Source organism: Achroia grisella, unplaced genomic scaffold (genome assembly GCF_030625045.1).
Source record: "Achroia grisella isolate CSIRO2021 unplaced genomic scaffold, CSIRO_AGI_Agris_v1 utg2183, whole genome shotgun sequence".
Taxonomy (NCBI): Eukaryota; Metazoa; Arthropoda; class Insecta; order Lepidoptera; family Pyralidae; genus Achroia; species Achroia grisella.
In genome coordinates this window covers 879,919-899,177 of record NW_026712719.1, presented here as the reverse complement: position 1 = coordinate 899,177, position 19,259 = coordinate 879,919, and the positions used below count along the sequence as shown (strand labels likewise).

At 36.1% G+C, this 19,259-nt stretch overlaps 1 protein-coding gene across 1 annotated transcript in view; it reads right to left on the bottom strand.

The window, feature by feature from the left end:
• The window catches only part of LOC131842435 (atrial natriuretic peptide-converting enzyme), a 121,125-nt gene extending 107,735 nt beyond the window's left edge, over positions 1-13,390 (bottom strand). The window contains exon 1 of the mRNA XM_059190967.1: positions 13,275-13,390. Within this exon, the coding sequence (XP_059046950.1) occupies positions 13,275-13,390 (116 nt within the window). The remainder of the gene's footprint in view (positions 1-13,274) is intronic.
• Between the last annotated feature and the right edge of the window lie 5,869 nt (positions 13,391-19,259).

The window sequence follows — 19,259 nt, the reverse complement described above, 5'->3', positions numbered from 1 at the left end:
AAAGGTATAAAACACATCTATTGTATGTATAGAGCACTCACCCCACCCGTTCCACCCCGACCACACTTTTACACACACACACGACACCGTCCTCGCCGGCGAAGACGACGACCTCAAACACTCAATATCGCGCATTCAACCGGGCGCTTGCACGCGCCCGGGCGCTCTACACCGGCGCCCCCGGGCGCCCCTCCGATCGATCCCCCGTCCAATTCAAACGGGGATCGAAATTACGACGGCCTGAGCCGAGGTTCGAATCCCTAGTGGTGCCCTCAGACTAAAGTCGTATCCGTCAGGCAGGAGTTGGCCTTCAGCCGCTCCATAACTCCTTCCGCGGGTTTGGAGTGCCATCTGCACTCGCCTCATAACGTCCGGTGAAGCTGTAAAGGCCAGCTACGGCCAACAGCATTAGAGTAGTCCGAAAAAAAAATCCACTTATGTATTAATATATTAATACTGGCCGACCTGCGCAACTGCGTCTCTTGACATTTATATATTTCATCCAAATTACATAATATCTTTTTAAAATATTGCTCATCTGTTATTTTGATGTATAAATTATATTGCTATAAAACTATGTTCAGTAGTCACGCACTTTCGCAAAAGTATATATTATTATATATATATATATATATACAATACAATCTATACTTTGTATAAAGGCAGTTGTGCATTAATTGAAATCTCTTCCCTTTAGACTTTCCTCGGCATTAAATGTGCAAAAGGTATAAAACACATCTATTGTATGGAGCATCTACATATCATATGTATATAAGCAAATGTAGTTGTAATAAAAGGACAGTGTTAGTAATGTGGACTGATGATCTCACTGCTAACAATATACCATGTCAGGTCGACCTCCACGCGGTTCCTCTAGAAACCATCGTGATAAATTCTTGTTAAACTTGTCACGATGGGCTAACTGACCTGACCTCATGCTCATCTTATCATCCTCCACTGGTGCCCCGACAGCGTAAACCGTTAGCTTAGACGGGTGCACCATTCTATTATCATCCATAAAAAAACAAATAGAACTAACTGAGAAGGCTAAAATATTAAACACTAGCTACTCGCCCCGGCTTCGCATGGGTACATGTATTATATATAGAAACCTTCCCCTCGAATCACTCTATCTATTAAAAAAACCGCTTAAAAATCCTTTGCGTAGTTTTAAAGATTCAAGCATACATATGGACGGACAAACAGCGACAGAGACTTTGTTTTATACTATATAATGATAATAACAGGAATACGAGCTGAGTTTCTTGTTAGTTCTTCTCATTTCGAAATCATTCCGAACTGACGGTACATTTGACATATCATAAGAGTCTGTAATAGACCTACATGAAGGAAGACATTTTTATTTGATTTGGTCAAGTAAAATACTTATATGTTTACTTGTATTGCGACCGCTTCTTTATACGAATTCAGGCAGAAAATATATAAAAAAGTCTACACGTTGGAGCTACAGCTAGCATTTCGTATCCAATAAATACGCTCATTGTTGGAATCTCAAGGTTTCACATCCAATTCTGCGGTTTAAGTTATTTTTGGAGCGGCCCACAGCGTTGTCCATTAGCGTACCTCTCTCTCCCCTATCTACCCTTTTATCGACAGATGCCTTCATGAACTTAGAGCAAGAAAGAAGTCCAGAGGGAGCAATATTTATAACATATTAGCTGTCCCGGCAAACGTTGTTTTGACTTAAAATAAAAAAAAAATAGGATTAAACTACCCCTAACATTTAGGGGGACGAAAAATAGATGTTGGCCGATTCTCAGACCTACTCAATACGCTCACAAAATTTCATGAGAATCGGTCAAGCCGTTTCGAAGGAGTATGGGAACGAAAACTGTGACACGAGAATTTTATATATAAGATTGTATTGTAACTATTATTATGAGGGGGGCAGGGTTTTGTTAGTAATGTGGATTAATAATATAAATAATAATAATAAAAAAAAAATACATATATATGTATAAAGTAAAATAAAATGAAAATATAAATATGTATACATATATAAACTTCTGTGAACATTTACGCATGCCGTGGCCACCAGTAATTAAGTCAACACTATATACCTGAAGTTTTTGCATATGATAATAATTGTAACCTCATAGTGTAAGTCTTGTTGGTTGCTCAAATAAATAAATAAATAAATAACCATGTCAGGTTGACCTCCATGCGGTCACCTGCAAATCACCATGTTAAATTCGTGCTGATTTTTTTATTATACTAGCAGTTTTTAATGCTTATAGCATTCATATAGTAATAGTAATCTCAGGACAATTCACACAGCGTCATCTAGACCCAAGTTAAGCTAGCTAAAGCTTGTGTTATGGGTACTAGATAACTGATACCTATACATAGATTTTTTTGTAAATACATACATATTATACATAGAGAACACCCAGACCGATACAAATAATCATACTCATGAATACAAATATTTGTGCCGTGTGAGGAATCGAACCCGCGACCATCAGTCGTAAAGCGGTGTGCCAGAGTGAGGTAGTCAAATCATAAATCATAGACATTTAAAACAGAGCCAAATATAGGAAATACCTTAGGCAGACTGTAAACAGTCTTCTGCATGAGTAAGTGTCTCCTATTTCAGTTACTAATTACCATTATGTTGTTTGCCATCAAGCAGTGCAAACTATCTTCTTGTAATAAATACAAACAACAAATATATATAACTCAAAGGTGACTGACATAGTGATCTATCAACGCCAAACAATTGGACGGATCGGGCTGAAATTTGGCATGCAGGTAGATGTTATGACGTAGGCATCAGCTAAGAAAGGATTTTAATTAATTCTACCCCCCAATGGGATAAAATAGGTGATGAAAGTTTGTATGAAAGTACTGTAAAACCGCAAAAACTATACCTAATAATAATACTTCTTAACGCGAACGAAGCCGCGGCCAAAAGCTGAGGTATGAGTCCAAATGGTATGGCGATACATGACGCACGCATGTCACGTGATCCGTAGTACTGTATACTTCATAGACGGTGCTTACAACTTACCACTAGGTGGTCAACTTTTAATTCCAATTATATAATTCCATTCGGTGTCGAGACCTTTGTTCCGTGGGCTATAAGACGTAGCGCTATAAGACTTTTCAAAGAAATAACGAAAAGGTTAGTCGACATCACAGAAGACCGAAGATCTGGCAGCTACCTTGGACAAAGAATTAGTCTAGCTATTCAAAGAGGGAACGCTGCCAGTATCTTTGGAACGTTGCCTAAAGGGACCCCTTTTAATAATATATTTTAGTCATCATATTATTATATATTTTTTAAGCTTTTTAGTTTTAGGTTCTTATTTGTACAATTTGTTAGGGCACTTGATACGGCACGATGATTTCATGAAAATTATTATTGAGGGGAAAATAGAAGGAAAGAGGGGGAGGGGAAGACCAAGGAATAGCTACATCAAACAAATTGAGGACAAAATGGGAGTCGTGTCGTATCAAGAATTAAAGAGCATGATGGAAGATCGCGGAAAGTGGCAAGAGCTCCACCGACAAGAGCGTAGCTCTTAAATTATGAATGAATGAATGAAATTTGTACAATTAGGTTATGTAAATAATAATACTAAGTATATTATTATATAAAAACGTCTATAAAATTATAAGAATAATTTGATTTTGATAATGTTTACGACCGTTTTTAAAACATTTGAGCATGTTTCTACGTCTACACTTTTATTGTAATGTTCCGTCTCGATCCTTTCATGCTCTATGGTAGTGAGCTAACATGGGACATCAGACTGTCGGCTGCTCTATTGTTCACTACATAAATACAATATTGCCTAAATCAATGGTATAACCCACAGGCACAATACATTGTGTAACTGTCTTGTAATGTAATAATAATTGTGGTAATGGATTCAGAATTTAGTTTTTATTGTTATTGGCTATTAGTAACTATATCTCGGCCTCAGTTGTCTAGCGATTGAGCCTTACTTCCGATAGTCGCGGGTTAGATTCCTGGCTCAGTACAAACTTTTGTATACATGAGTATGGTTGTTTGTATTTTTTTTTGAGGATGATAATGGAATGGTGCTTGCCTAGCGATTGAGCCTACAGCCTTACTTACGATGGTCGCGGATTCGATACCGCTCAGTACAAACTTTTGTATACATGAGTATGGTTGTTTGTATTGTTTTTTTGAGGATGATAATGGAATGGTGCATGCCTAGCGATTGAGCCTACAGCCTTACTTACGATGGTCGCGGATTCGATATCGCTCGGCACAATTATATACATGAGTAGGTTGTTTGTATCTTTTTTTGAGGATGATAATGGAATGGTGCACCCGCCTGCTCTAACGCCTGGTTTACGCTGGCGGGGCACCAGTGGAGGATGATAAGATGAACATAAAGTCAGATCAGTCAGCCCAACGTGACAAATTCACCGGGAATTTATCATGATGGTTTCCAGGGGTAACCGCGTGGAGGTCGAACTGACATGGTACATTGCTAACAATCCCCTTCCTCCAATGATTGTTTGTGTTACGAGGGTGTTTTCTATTTATAATATGTATGTATTTACAAAAAAAAATGTGTTTTTATTTCGGCACAACACATGATTTCCTAGTATTTGTTTTGGTAATTTTCGAAGATATTTATAATTTCTAATGAAACGTAAGACGACTTCGTGCTGAGAGCGCGAGTGGACAGAGCGAGTGTTGTACTATGACGTCACAGCGTCACTTTTCACGTTCCTTCTATTTTCCCCTCAATAATAATTTTCATGAAATCATCGTGCCGTATCAAGTGCCCTAACAAATTGTACAAATAAGAACCTAAAACTAAAAAGCTTAAAAAATATATAATAATATGATGACTAAAATATATTATTAAAAGGGGTCCCTTTAGGCAACGTTCCAAAGATACTGGCAGCGTTCCCTCTTTGAATAGCTAGACTAATTCTTTGTCCAAGGTAGCTGCCAGATCTTCGGTCTTCTGTGATGTCGACTAACCTTTTCGTTATTTCTTTGAAAAGTCTTATAGCGCTACGTCTTATAGCCCACGGAACAAAGGTCTCGACACCGAATGGAATTATATAATTGGAATTAAAAGTTGACCACCTAGTGGTAAGTTGTAAGCACCGTCTATGAAGTATACAGTACTACGGATCACGTGACATGCGTGCGTCATGTATCGCCATACCATTTGGACTCATACCTCAGCTTTTGGCCGCGGCTTCGTTCGCGTTAAGAAGTATTATTATTAGGTATAGTTTTTGCGGTTTTACAGTACTTTCATACAAACTTTCATCACCTATTTTATCCCATTGGGGGGTAGAATTAATTAAAATCCTTTCTTAGCTGATGCCTACGTCATAACATCTACCTGCATGCCAAATTTCAGCCCGATCCGTCGAGTGGTTTGGGCTGTGCGTTGATAGATCACTATGTCAGTCACCTTTGAGTTATATATATTTGTTGTTTGTATTTATTACAAGAAGATAGTTTGCACTGCTTGATGGCAAACAACATAATGGTAATTAGTAACTGAAATAGGAGACACTTACTCATGCAGAAGACTGTTTACAGTCTGCCTAAGGTATTTCCTATATTTGGCTCTGTTTTAAATGTCTATGATTTATGATTTGACTACCTCACTCTGGCACACCGCTTTACGACTGATGGTCGCGGGTTCGATACCGCTCAGTACAAACTTTTGTATACATGAGTATGGTTGTTTGTATTGTTTTTTTGAGGATGATAATGGAATGGTGCATGCCTAGCGATTGAGCCTACAGCCTTACTTACGATGGTCGCGGATTCGATATCGCTCGGCACAATTATATACATGAGTAGGTTGTTTGTATCTTTTTTTTGAGGATGATAATGGAATGGTGCACCCGCCTGCTCTAACGCCTGGTTTACGCTGGCGGGGCACCAGTGGAGGATGATAAGATGAACATAAAGTCAGATCAGTCAGCCCAACGTGACAAATTCACCGGGAATTTATCATGATGGTTTCCAGGGGTAACCGCGTGGAGGTCGAACTGACATGGTACATTGCTAACAATCCCCTTCCTCCAATGATTGTTTGTGTTACGAGGGTGTTTTCTATTTATAATATGTATGTATTTACAAAAAAAAATGTGTTTTTATTTCGGCACAACACATGATTTCCTAGTATTTGTTTTGGTAATTTTCGAAGATATTTATAATTTCTAATGAAACGTAAGACGACTTCGTGCTGAGAGCGCGAGTGGACAGAGCGAGTGTTGTACTATGACGTCACAGCGTCACACGAGTCCGCATCGCATATTTACATCTATAAATCAGAAACTAATTGACGTATTGAAGTAATTTTTTTTTTTTAGGGTTGATAATGGAATGGTGCACCCGCCTGCGCTAACGGTTTACACTGGCGGGGCACCAGTGGAGGATGATAGGATGAGCATGAGGTCAGGCCAGTTAGCCCATCGTGCAAATTCACCAGGAATTTAACACGATGGTTTCCAGGGGGAACCGCGTGGAGGTCGACCTGACATGGTACATTGCTAGCAATGGGGTTAGGGGCCGTTCAAGTATTACGTAAGCACTATAGGGGGGCGGGGGGGTCTTTTCTTTGCTTATTTTGGATGACATGGGGGTGGGGGAGTCTGTATGATGATTACGTCATCGGTCGTAATTTACTTTTTTACAGGAATGGCAACCCTCACATTGACTTTGCTAAAAAAAACAATACATTAATTGAGAGATGTTTACGTAAGCATGGGTGGAGGGGGTAAGAGCTTTGCTTACTTTTGCTGACAACGGGGGATGGGGGGTAAATAATTGTGATAAATCTGCTTACGTAATACTTGAACAGCCCCTTATCAATCCACATTACTAACAATCCCCTTCCCCCCTATTGAAGCAATTCTTTCACTTATATTTTTTATTTTTGACAGAGAATATGGAAAGCTAATATTCAAAATTAGTTATCATTCTTCATTGTCCAGGGTTATCATTATTATCTAACAATAGAATTCTTTGTACGTGTAATTAGTAAAAATCACGGGATCTTACCACGTTTTATATTTATTTGCTGAGTTCCCGATATTTCGCTTGTGTTATGGGTACTAGATAACTGATACCTATACATAGATTTTTTTTATAAATACATACATATTCAAATTCAAATTCAAATTCAAAATATCTTTATTCATGTAGGTCTATTACAGACTCTTATGATATGTCAAATCTACCGTCAGTTCGGAATGATATCGAGATGAGAAGAACTGACAAGAAACTCAGCTCGTAATTTTTTCAAATAATAGTGGAACATGTTTATGATAAATACAGTTATTAAAATTCAAATTTGGGAGAATAGAGTGACCACCAGCATATGCTATCGCAAAGAACAAAAAATTTAATCAGTGTTCACAACCTGAACAGACCAGTTCCCACAAGCAGCACCCGTTCACGAGTATGACGTATGAGCCAGCCATCATTGTACTCAACCATATTTGAGGGAGCACATCGACCCGGCCCACCACGCCGCCACAAGTTTGAACTTTATAGCGAGCATGACTGTTTCAGGTTACTCCACTACGTCAATTATATTATTTACAGCATAGGCTGTACCGATCACAGTTTTCACCCATTACAATATTAAATTTACATTATTTAATTTACAATATGTCATTACAAAATTTATAATAAGTTTCTTTATTGTTATTACATTATCCATGTCAATGGGAAAAATTATATGCCTCATAACAAAAGTTAAAATTGTAATTAAGTCCACACATTGTAGTCATTTAAGTAGTCGTTTATTTTATAATAAGCTTTAGAGCAAAGTGTTTTTTTTACATGTATCTTAAATTTGGCTTCACTTAAATTTAAAACACTATCTGGCAATTTATTATAAAAACGTATACAATGTCCCATGAAAGATGTACTTACTTTTTTGAGACGATAACTAGGCATATTTAATTTATTTTTATTCCTTGTATTAAAAGCGTGTAAGTGACTATTTTTTGGAAATAAATTTAAGTTTTTGCGTACATACATAATATTTTCATATATATATTGAGAGGGAACAGTAAGAATACCTGTTTCTTTAAAGCGTTCTCTAAGAGATTCGCGACACGGTAAATTATATATTGAACGAATTGCTCTTTTTTGTAATATAAAAATTGATTCTACATCAGCCGCTCTTCCCCACAATATAATACCATACGACATTATACTATGGAAGTAACTAAAATACACTAGTTTCGCTGTTGCAGTATCAGTCAACTGTCTAATTTTTCTGATGGCAAAAGCAGCCGAGCTTAGTCTTTTGGCTAGTGTGAATATATGTGGACCCCACTGCAATTTATTATCTATTACAATACCAAGAAACGAAGTCTCATCAACAAAGTCCAAAACATGATGATTCATACTAACAGTTGTCGTTACTTGTTTTACATTTGGTAAAGAGAATTTAACACATTTTGTTTTCATTGAATTAAGCGCTAGATTATTTGATGTAAACCAGTTTAGAACATCCTCAAGAGCAATATTTATATTATTAAAATCCTTTGTATTTCTTTTCACTTTGAAAATAAGTGATGTGTCATCAGCAAACAATACTATGTCAAGTATGTTTTGAAACTGGTATGGTAAGTCATTTATATAAACAAGAAAAAGAAATGGGCCAAGTATAGAACCCTGGGGTACACCCATTTTTATAAATGACCCCTTGGACTTGCTTCCTTTAATGTCTACCACTTGAATTCTATCACGCAAATATGATCCAATGAGTTCTGAGGATTTTTCTCTAATTCCATAATGCTCTAGTTTGCGTAATAATATCCTATGGTCAACGCAATCAAACGCTTTAGAGAGATCACAGAAGACACCAATGGCATCCTGTGAATCTTCCCAGGCACCGAAAATACTTTGTATTAAGTTAATGCCTGCATCAGTAGTAGACCGTCCACTCATAAATCCAAATTGCTGTTTATGAAATAAATCATGTGTATTAAAATGAGCTAACATTTGTGTAAGTAGTATCTTTTCAAAAATCTTACTAAATACTGGTAAAATTGAGATAGGTCTAAAATTTGATATATTGTCTTTGTCACCAGATTTAAATAGCGGTATTATTTTACTCACTTTCATTAGATCTGGAAAAATACCTTGATCAATGCTCATATTAAATATTTCAGTTAAATGTGAAGCAACTTCACTTATTACAGTTTTCATGACTCTAACTGACATACCCCAGATATCCTCAGTTCCTTTTAGATTGAGAGCGTTGAACGTTTTTATCACACAGGAGCAACTGATATGATGAAAAGTAAAGTCATGAACGCAAGGATTTATGGTATTTTTTAATAATGTTTTAGCTAAACTAGGTGACGAGTTTAAACTTTCCGTAGCTTTGAGAGGTATTGTTGAAAAGAAATTATCAAAAGTTTGAGCAACTAGTTCATTATTATCAATAATAACGCCATTTTCTGCTTTTAACTCATATTCTGCCTGGCGCGACTTAATGTTACCTGTTTCTGTATTTATTATATTCCAGGTAGTTTTTATTTTATTTTTAGAAAACTTAATTTTATTCTTTAAATAAAGTGCCTTGGCGGCCTTACATACTTTTTTGAATAACTTTGAATAATTTTTGACATATTCATAGAATATAGGATCACGCAAATATGATCTAATATCATATAATTGATACATATTTTCCCTACTTATATTGATACCTAATGTTGACCATTCAGCGTACTTAGAATTATTGACTTTAAGTTTCTTTACTGTAAAATTTTTATCAAAATGATTTTTTATTATATTGAAAAAACGATTATATGATATATTTGGATCAATATTATCAAATATCAAAAACGGTAAACTTCCATTTAATCTGTTTTTAAAATTCTGTAATTTAAATGCTGTTGTTGGTCTGTAGAACTTATACATAATCTCGTTTTTTTCATTACATGCGAATGTTACTATTTGTCCACAATGGTCTGACGGCAATCTATTTATAATCGATTTATTTAAAATACTGAAATTACAATATATATTATCAATACATGTTGCCGTAGTGGATGTAATCCTAGTAGGTTCAAAGAAAATATGATCCAGATCAAAACTTTTAAAAAGGTTTCTAATTTTATTACTTATAGGACTATCAACAAGAAGATCTATATTGAAATCCCCACATACCAAAATAAATTTGTTACTTTTGAATGCTAACTTCAGTACATCTTCCATGGTAGACTCAAATTTTTCATAGTCTGAGTTAGGAGGCCTATACACACATATAATTATGTGTTTCTCTAGTTCTACACATGATAATTCTATAATGCATTCATTTGAAAGTGCTACAATATCTTTACGTTCTTTCCCTTTAATGTTATTTTTTAATAAAATAATTGAGCCACCTCTAATTGAAATTTGCCGAGTAAATGTACTCAATATTTCATAATTTGGTAACTGAAATACCATGTTGGACTGTTTCAACCAATGTTCTGTGAGGCATAATATTATATTATACATAGAAAACACCCAGACCGATACAAACAATCATACTCATGAATACAAATATTTGTGCCGTGTGAGGAATCGAACCCGCGACCATCAGTCGTAAAGCGGTGTGCCAGAGTGACCGCCAAGGTTCCAACCACGACCGTTTACCCGTGAGGATGGTGGAATAAATATAAAAATAAAACGTGGTAACATCCCGAGATTTTTACTAATTATACATATAAATAATGACCGCGTCAAGTTTAAAACAGTAAATAGAATTCTTATGAGAAGATGACTGGCCATACCATCAACCATACCACGGTGTGGTTTGTACCAGGCATGTAAAAACATCCTTCGAGTCTAATTGTTCACTTAGGCATAACGATTGCTGTCTAGCAAAAAGAGTCTCCGTCTAACTCTCCGGCGATGGAAAACATCGATATCAAACAAAATAATCCAAGACGATGTTTGCCCCCTGATTCTATTTATTCAAACTTTCAAAGCTTGCAATTCCCCTGGTACTGCGAGTGCTCATGGACGGCGATAATCACTTACCATCAGATGAGCCGGAAGTTTGTTATAAAAAAAGGCAAATAAACTATTTATCTATCTAACGATGACAGCCAAAGACGCTGTAATTTGCTAGTAGGAAGTAAAATCTATACATATACATATATAAAATTGGAGTGTCTGTTTGTAATATTGCAATAACCGCTTTTTACTACGTGCATATGAATAAATACGGTACATACACCAATATATCATTTTTTACAATTTTTGTCTTTCTGCCTGTCGTTTTGTTCCGGCTAATCTCTGAAATGTCTGGACCGATTTTGACTGGACTTTTTTGGCAGGTAGCCGTTGTAATAAGGAGTAACATAGGCTACTTTTATTTAAAAAAAATAAACTTAAATTCCACGCGGACGAAGTTGCGAGAACAGTTAGTCTAAAAATAAATTCCCAAGAACAAGGTTCTCGCCATCAATTTCCATACTCGTGTACATCATAAAGTCAATCCCCGCATCCTTTATCAAACGATCCGCGGATATCCAAACAGTAATAAAGCAAGAATGCACACAATAAAATAAAGTATGTTATAATAAACCGAATATGTGCAGACGAAATGCGACAGTGGGTAGAATCGGGCGCACGAGAAGGGTCGTTGTCTGGAATTTTATAGGACACGAGGTGATCACGGAATGAAAACGTTTTTTTATGGAATTGGGATGCTTACGGCCAGTCTGATGGTAAGCGGTAGCTGTCGCTTGTCTACGTTAATATCCCCTAATTGTGAATCTTGTGAGAAAGAGAGTCTGTTTTATATTTTGATGGAATGTTTTCGAATTGCATCCAAAAATGAATATATCATTCAAGCTATAAAGTGAACTAGGTTCGACGTAGGTATTCCTTGGAATATTGATAGAACCAGCTTCCGATAGAGCTAAATTATTGTTTTGACTGGTATCACATTAGTTTAAGTTAATTTTTTATTTAGTATAGATACGATATGATAGATTTCGTCGAATTTTGTGTGCAAAGATTCTAAAAAGGGTGTAATATCTCTATATTTATAATCATTTTCTCTCCGTCAAAGACTTACATTTTATTATGAAGCCTAATGATAGTCAGGTTGCATTTCCGAGGGTTGATCGAGAAGCAGAACCCTAGCAAACTAATTTTCTCTGACCTATCTCATCACACCTCTCGCCATAGACAGGGAATTCATCATCACACTCTAGAACTAAAGTGGTCTAGGACGGTGTGGGTTTAGAGGAGTATCCTCCCGCGTACACTTAGATTGTGGAATAATTAATAATAATCTCAAGACAACTCACACAGCGCCATCTAGACCCGAGTTAAGCTAGTTAAAGCTTGTGTTATGGGTACTAGACAACTGATACAAATACATATATATATATATTTCTTTTTCGTAAATACATACAATACATACATACATAGAAAAGACCCAGAGCGACACAAACAATCATACTCATGAATACAAATGTTTATGCCGTACGAGGAATCGAACCCGCGACCATCGGACGTAAAGCAATGTGCTAAACCACTAGACCACCGAGGTCGTCAATCGAATGAATTACCTGCCAAGATTTCTCGAGAAACTACTACTAACTACTAACTCTATGGGGTTTTTCAAGGCTATATTAAGGTTTCTTAAGGGTCAGCAACGCGCACGTGACACCCCTGGTGTCTCAGGCGTCCATAGGCTACGGTAACTGTTTACCATTAGATGGGCCGTATGTTTGTTTGTTGTATAAAAAAAATATTGTTGTCTGTTGTTAAGTTATATTATTATTACAATTGATCTAGCGTAGATGGATACAAGTTTTTCTTAATTATTTATTTATATTAACTTCAGCTTGTAGTTTGGCAGTTTATGTTCACACAAATTTTTTCTTCACACAAAGTTACTTAATAATGTAATTCCGAAAATATTTTTTTTTAATGATGTTCAGAATTATTATAGAGCAGAAGACAAGTTTTTGCTCTTTCTTCTTTGATCAGTAGTTTCGAAGGAGTAGCAGAATAATAAAATATGACTAATCAAAAGTGCTTATATTAAGTTTATTTGAATAAAGATAGTTATAACAAAAATAGCTTTTAAGAATTATTGCATTATATATGGAAATGGATATAGAAACTTAAGCCTAAATAAATGAGATAAGGAAGAAGCAGAAAGAGAGAGATATAGAAACTTAGTTAAGTCTATTTTGTAACTGTTTTTTTTTTATAAACTTATTATTGTTCTTAAAGATTTTTTTTTATTTCTACAGATGCTTACCGTGCTTTTACTGGATCTATTTCTTCGCCCGCACCGCCTTCTGGCTGTAATTGCATGCCGCCTTGTGCCCACGTCACTGTTAGCCAATCTGAAAAGAAAAACACATATAGTTTCATTTTCCATTACGTGGTACGTTTAGATCATAAAAAAACTTACTTAATACAACTTCTTTTTTCTTTTTTGTTTTATTAAATCAAACCATTTGACTTTACGTAGGTATATTCATATTTTAAAATAATTACTATGAACTTTTTTTTTAATTTATACAAATGATATGGTTTTCCAGGGCCGTCAAAGACTTAATAAAAAAAAAACAAATGATATGGCATTATATCACGGTATATTCCTATTTTAAAAGGCCCAATAAATTTCTTATATGGAATTTAATCGTGTGCTTTTGACACCTCTTTGTTAATGCTGACTTATTGCCCGCTGGCTGTATATCATTTTTCCTGGACTTATTATAGGAATATATTTTTTTTAAATTGCGGAAATATAAACGACCATCCAAAGTATGAAAGAAGTCAAATAAATCGTAGTGAAATTCAATCCCTTATACCTTGAAAATATTGCTTTCAGTAATAAGACCGCTACATTATCTCGAAGGGGGCGAAATAGGGGACTATAAGTTTGTGCAGACCAAGTCGTGGGTAACAATTAGTATTGAATTTTTTTAAAATATAATTCCATACATTTGAAAATGGAATTTCAACATTCAAATTTATAATCTAAATATATATAAAACTCAAAGGTGACTGATGTAGTGATCTATCAACGCACAGCCCAAACCACTGGACGGATCGAGCTGAAATTTGGCATGCAGGTAGATGTTATGACGTAAGCATCCGCTAAGAAAGGATTTTGATTAATTCTACCCCCAAAGGGATAAAATGGGGGAAAATTGTAAAAAATGTTAATTTGGTGTATGCACCACATTTACATATATTAATATGTATGTAGTAAAAACGGTTATTTCTGTATTACAAACAGACACTCCAATTTTATTTATATGTATACATAAAGGTATTTACCTCTATCGACTAGTGCAACCTAGTCGAAACGTCGAGAGAGGTAAATACATTTATTTGCCATAAAATTAGTTCGTATTAAGACCCGGTTAATAATATAAATGATGAGGTCAGATCAGTTTGCCCAGTTAGTTCTAGGGGGAACCGCGTGGAGGTTATCTCGACCTGGTACATTGCTAGAAATGGGGTCATCAGTCTATATTACTAACGATACGATACGATATTGAAATCTTCAAGAAAAGAGCTTATTAAGACGACCTCGGTGGTCTAGCGGTCTAGCACACCGATGGTCGCGGGTTCGATTCCTCGCACGGTACAAACATTTGTATTCTTGAGTATGATTGTTGGTATCGGTCTGGGTGTTTTCTATGTATAATATGTATGTATTTATGAAAAAAAAAATCTATGTATTTGTATCAGTTATCTAGTACCGTAACACAAGCTTTATATAGTTTAACTTGGGACTAGATGGCCCTGTGTGAATTGTCCTGAGATTATTATTATTCCTTTTTAAAAGGCCGATAACACACTTGCAACTGCAACACCAGGGTGTTGCAGGTGCTCATGGGCGGTAATCACTTAACATCAGGTGAGCCGCAAGTTTATTATAAAAAAATGGCAAATAAATTATTTATCTATCTGCAGGTGTAATGTAGGTGAACCGCAAACAAGTTTGTCCCCTATGCTATAAAAAAATCTAATATCTAATCAACGTTGACTGTTCACGAAAAATCACGTGAAAAATCAATTTGAACGGTACCTATTATAGGGTTCGGCCGTTTGTCGCAGAGATGCGAGATTGATAACGACATCAGCTCTCCAATGGAGACCAGTTAGGTGATTTAAATAGATTGAACAGTATTGTAATCTTAATCAATAATCTGACTCAGTGGTATAGCTATTTACGTTTTGTCGTACTGAGAAGATCATAGATTCGTTCTCGGTGACGATATTTTTGTTTGCAGTAAACAATAACAGTTATAACTAAACAACTGTATGCCACAAGTGTCACATAATGCAGTGCATGCAAAAAGGCCGCTGCTCAGTTTGGTTTTTTATACTACTACGGTGTTAACCAAGCATACGGGCCATCTAATGGTAAATTAATACCAGAAGTGGGACGTGCGCGTTGCCCACGCTTAAGAAACCTCGGTATACCCTCCTTGAAAGACCCCATACCGTAGTCTCCTGAGTAAACCTCGGCAGATAGTACATTCCACAATGTAAGTGTATGCGAAATGAAGTTCCTCTGAAACTGCATTTTTGCCCAGGGAGCAAACGTTCAAAGAGGATAGTAGTTCTTAAATCGTTGCAATCGTTTCAGAGTTTATTTTCCTCAATCAAAATAATAATAGTCGATAAAGTATGACATTATTTGACAAGAGCTGAGCGTGGTCCTAAATTTCTAGGCTCAACATTTCAAGCATTAAAACATGAATTATGATACATCAAGTAAACACTAAACATAATTCTAACTTTATTTGTATTATACAAAAGGTTTACAGTGGATTGATTAGTTTAAAATTGCATAACCTGTGACATTGCTTTTTATATAGTTCAGGGGTCAAACGAGCCTGAACGGCGGCTGTGGTAATCACTTGCCATCAAGTGAATAGTCACTCGACGGCAAGTGATTATCCCCGCCCATGAGCACCCGCAACACTAGTAGGAATTGCAAGCACATGGCCGCTCTTAAGAAGGAATAAGCTCTTTTCTTGAAGGTTTCAATATCGTAACGGAAATACCATTGCTGGAAGGTGATTCCACAATGTGGTTATGCGTGGCAAAAAGTTAAGTTCACAGTAAAGAGTAGCCTCATAATTGTGACCAACTATGACAATACTTTGTCACAGTTGATGATGAACATAAATGATGAAATTCATGTGACGTAATTTATGGATTGATGATCCATAAACATTTAAAAATAGTATAAAAACCGTTACAAGCAAACTCCTTGATAGGTTTGTATACTGAATAAAAAAAAATTTAATATATAATGTGCTATAACAAAAAGAATAGCATAAATGTGAAAAACCGCTACAAGCGAACTCCTTGATAGGTTTGTATACATTTTAAAATGAATGTGCTCATCATCAACGGGAACAATTACCGTTGATGATGAGCACAAATGATGAAATTCATGTGACGTAATTTATGGATCATCCTTATTTATACGCACGAAGCTGAGCAAGTAAATTAATATAGTCTACAATTTTATCGTATTTTCTAATAATGCTGAGTACAAATTAATAACCCCGTAATGCCGATTCTCCAGCCGCGCCCCGATCTCAACAAACAAACAAATCGGGTTACATTACAATACATTTAACGTATTTCTCTCATGTACCCGAGTCAGCAGCTTTCCGCTAAATTGGGCTCCCGATAAGAAATATTTCCATGTGAACGCAGCCGTAGGCCCGGCCTACTTAAATAGAAACTTCACTTTATTTACCTCACATTGTTGTGTTATCGATTTTTTTTCACATCACATGGTAAATAATAATAGTATCTTTTGACAATTCACAGAGCGCCATCTAGTACTAAGGTAAGCAAACATTGTGTTATGGGTATTACATAAGTGATTAAATTGTTAGAATTTTTAAAATACAATACATATATAGCTTAGACATTTTTTATTCCCACCAGATACCCACTCAGTATCACCAATGCCACTGTTTTGTCTTGACTGCAAGATATCTCTTCTAGTGATAAGACTACCTTTGCTCACATTGTCTCTAAATTATATTATTAATGTATTACCTGTGCAATAAACAATATATATATATACATACATAATAGTACATAAAAAACACCCAGACTATAGTTATAGTACGACCAGTCAAGAAACTGGTCAGTGATTGGTCATTTCAATTCACTTAGACTGCGTGTGTGAAACGTATATATAAATTATTTTTTTAATAAACTATCTAAAACAGTTAATATAGATATATTTTGTAATAATATTAAATCAACAAGACGCCAACTAAGTGAGCCCTTCTTTAAATAACAATTAATTATTATTGAAAATCATGTATATGTATATATTTCTATAAATTTACTATTTGTTACTGTACTCTTGTTAATTAATTTCATATTCTCTGTTAACTTTATAATGCCTTTATACGTAGTGATGTAAATTTTTTAAGAATTAGTCTATTGTTATTAGTGAAAGCCTGTCAGTGGCTTATTATGACGTATATATTGATTTTATTTAAGATGTATGTACTTGAATAGCCTTGGTTTTCCATTAATATATAAATAAAAATGATGACGAAACAATCATACTCATGAATACAAATATTTGTATCGTGCGAAGATCAAACCCATATTAGACGAGTAAAAGTAAGACGGTATGCTAGACAACTGTACCACTGAGGTTTAAACGACAAAAGTCGATTAAATGAACTCACGGTCGTTGGGGGAAGGGGTTGTTAATAATGTGGATTGATAACCCCATTGCTAGCAACATTGCTAGCAATGGTACATACCATGTCAGGTCGACCTCCACGCGGTTCCCCCTGGAAACCATCGTGTTAAATTCCTGGTGAATTTATCACGATGGGCTAACTGACCTGACCTCATGCTCATCTTATCATCCTCCACTGATGCCCCGCCAGCATAAACCGTTAGCGCAGGCGGGTGCATCATTCCATTATCATCAAAAAAAGAACTCTGTCTGTCTATCTTGCTTTCACGCCAAAAATACTGATCCGATCTAAATGAAATTTGTTACACAGATACTCTAGACCCTGAGAAAGGACATCGGCTACTTTTAAATGAGGAAAGAGGGTTGTAAGGGGTTGACAGGGGAGATGCAAGTAAGTTCGCGCGTGTTCCTAACAGCGACTGAAAGGTGTTTTTTTTTCAGTCTACTCTAATGCTGCTGGCCGCATCTGACCTTTACAGCTTTACCGGGGACTCCGACAGCGGCGAGTGCACATGGTACTCCAAACCCGCGGAAGGTCTTCTAGAGCGGCTGAAAGCCAACCCCGCCCGACGGATACGACTTTAGTCTGAGGGCACAGGTAGGGATTCGAACCTCGGCTCAGGCCGTCGTAATTTCGAACCCAATTTGAATTGGATGGGGGATCGATCAGAGAGAAGAATGTCGTGTAAAGCTATTTATAGGCGCAAATTGTTATTGCAAAATTGATATATATTCTGCGAGGCATCGCTAATGAATGCTTTTAAAATGTCAGTGCAGATTTCATGTCAAGCATTTCATATAAATCGTATAAATGCACAACACACGTACAATATTTTGCATTGATACATATACATACATGGATATACCATGTATGTATATGTACTATAATTCATTAGTATATACTGTTCACTCACATTTAATGTTTGACGACCTCGGAGGTCTAGCGGTCTAGCATACCGCTTTACACCGGTGGTCGCGGGTTCGATTCCCCACACGGCACAAACATTTGTATTCATAAGTATGATTGTTTGTATCGGTCTGGGTGTTTTCTATGTATAATATGTATGTATTTACAAAACAAATCTATGTACATGAATCAGTTATCTAGTACCCATAACACAAGCTTTAGCTAGCTTAACTTGGGTGTAGATGGCGCTGTGTGAATTGTCCTGAGATTATTATTATTATTGTACTGGTGGTCACTACATATAATAACAGCTACGCGAATTTTATCATTAATCTATATTTTTAAATGTCAAACTTTTTTTTATAGTACAGGGGACAAACGAGTCTGTTGCTCACCTGATGGTAAGTAATTACCGCTGCCCATGAGCACTCGCAACTTTTTAAGAAGAATAAGCTCTTTTCTTGAAGGTTTCAATATTGTATCGATTCGGAAATACCATCGCTGGAAAGTGATTCCAGAATGTGGTAGTGCGTGGCAAAATGTTTCTAGAAAAGCAGCACTGTGGAGGACCGCCATTCATCCAGATGATCAGGATGGTATTTTACAAACTCATTTAAAGACAG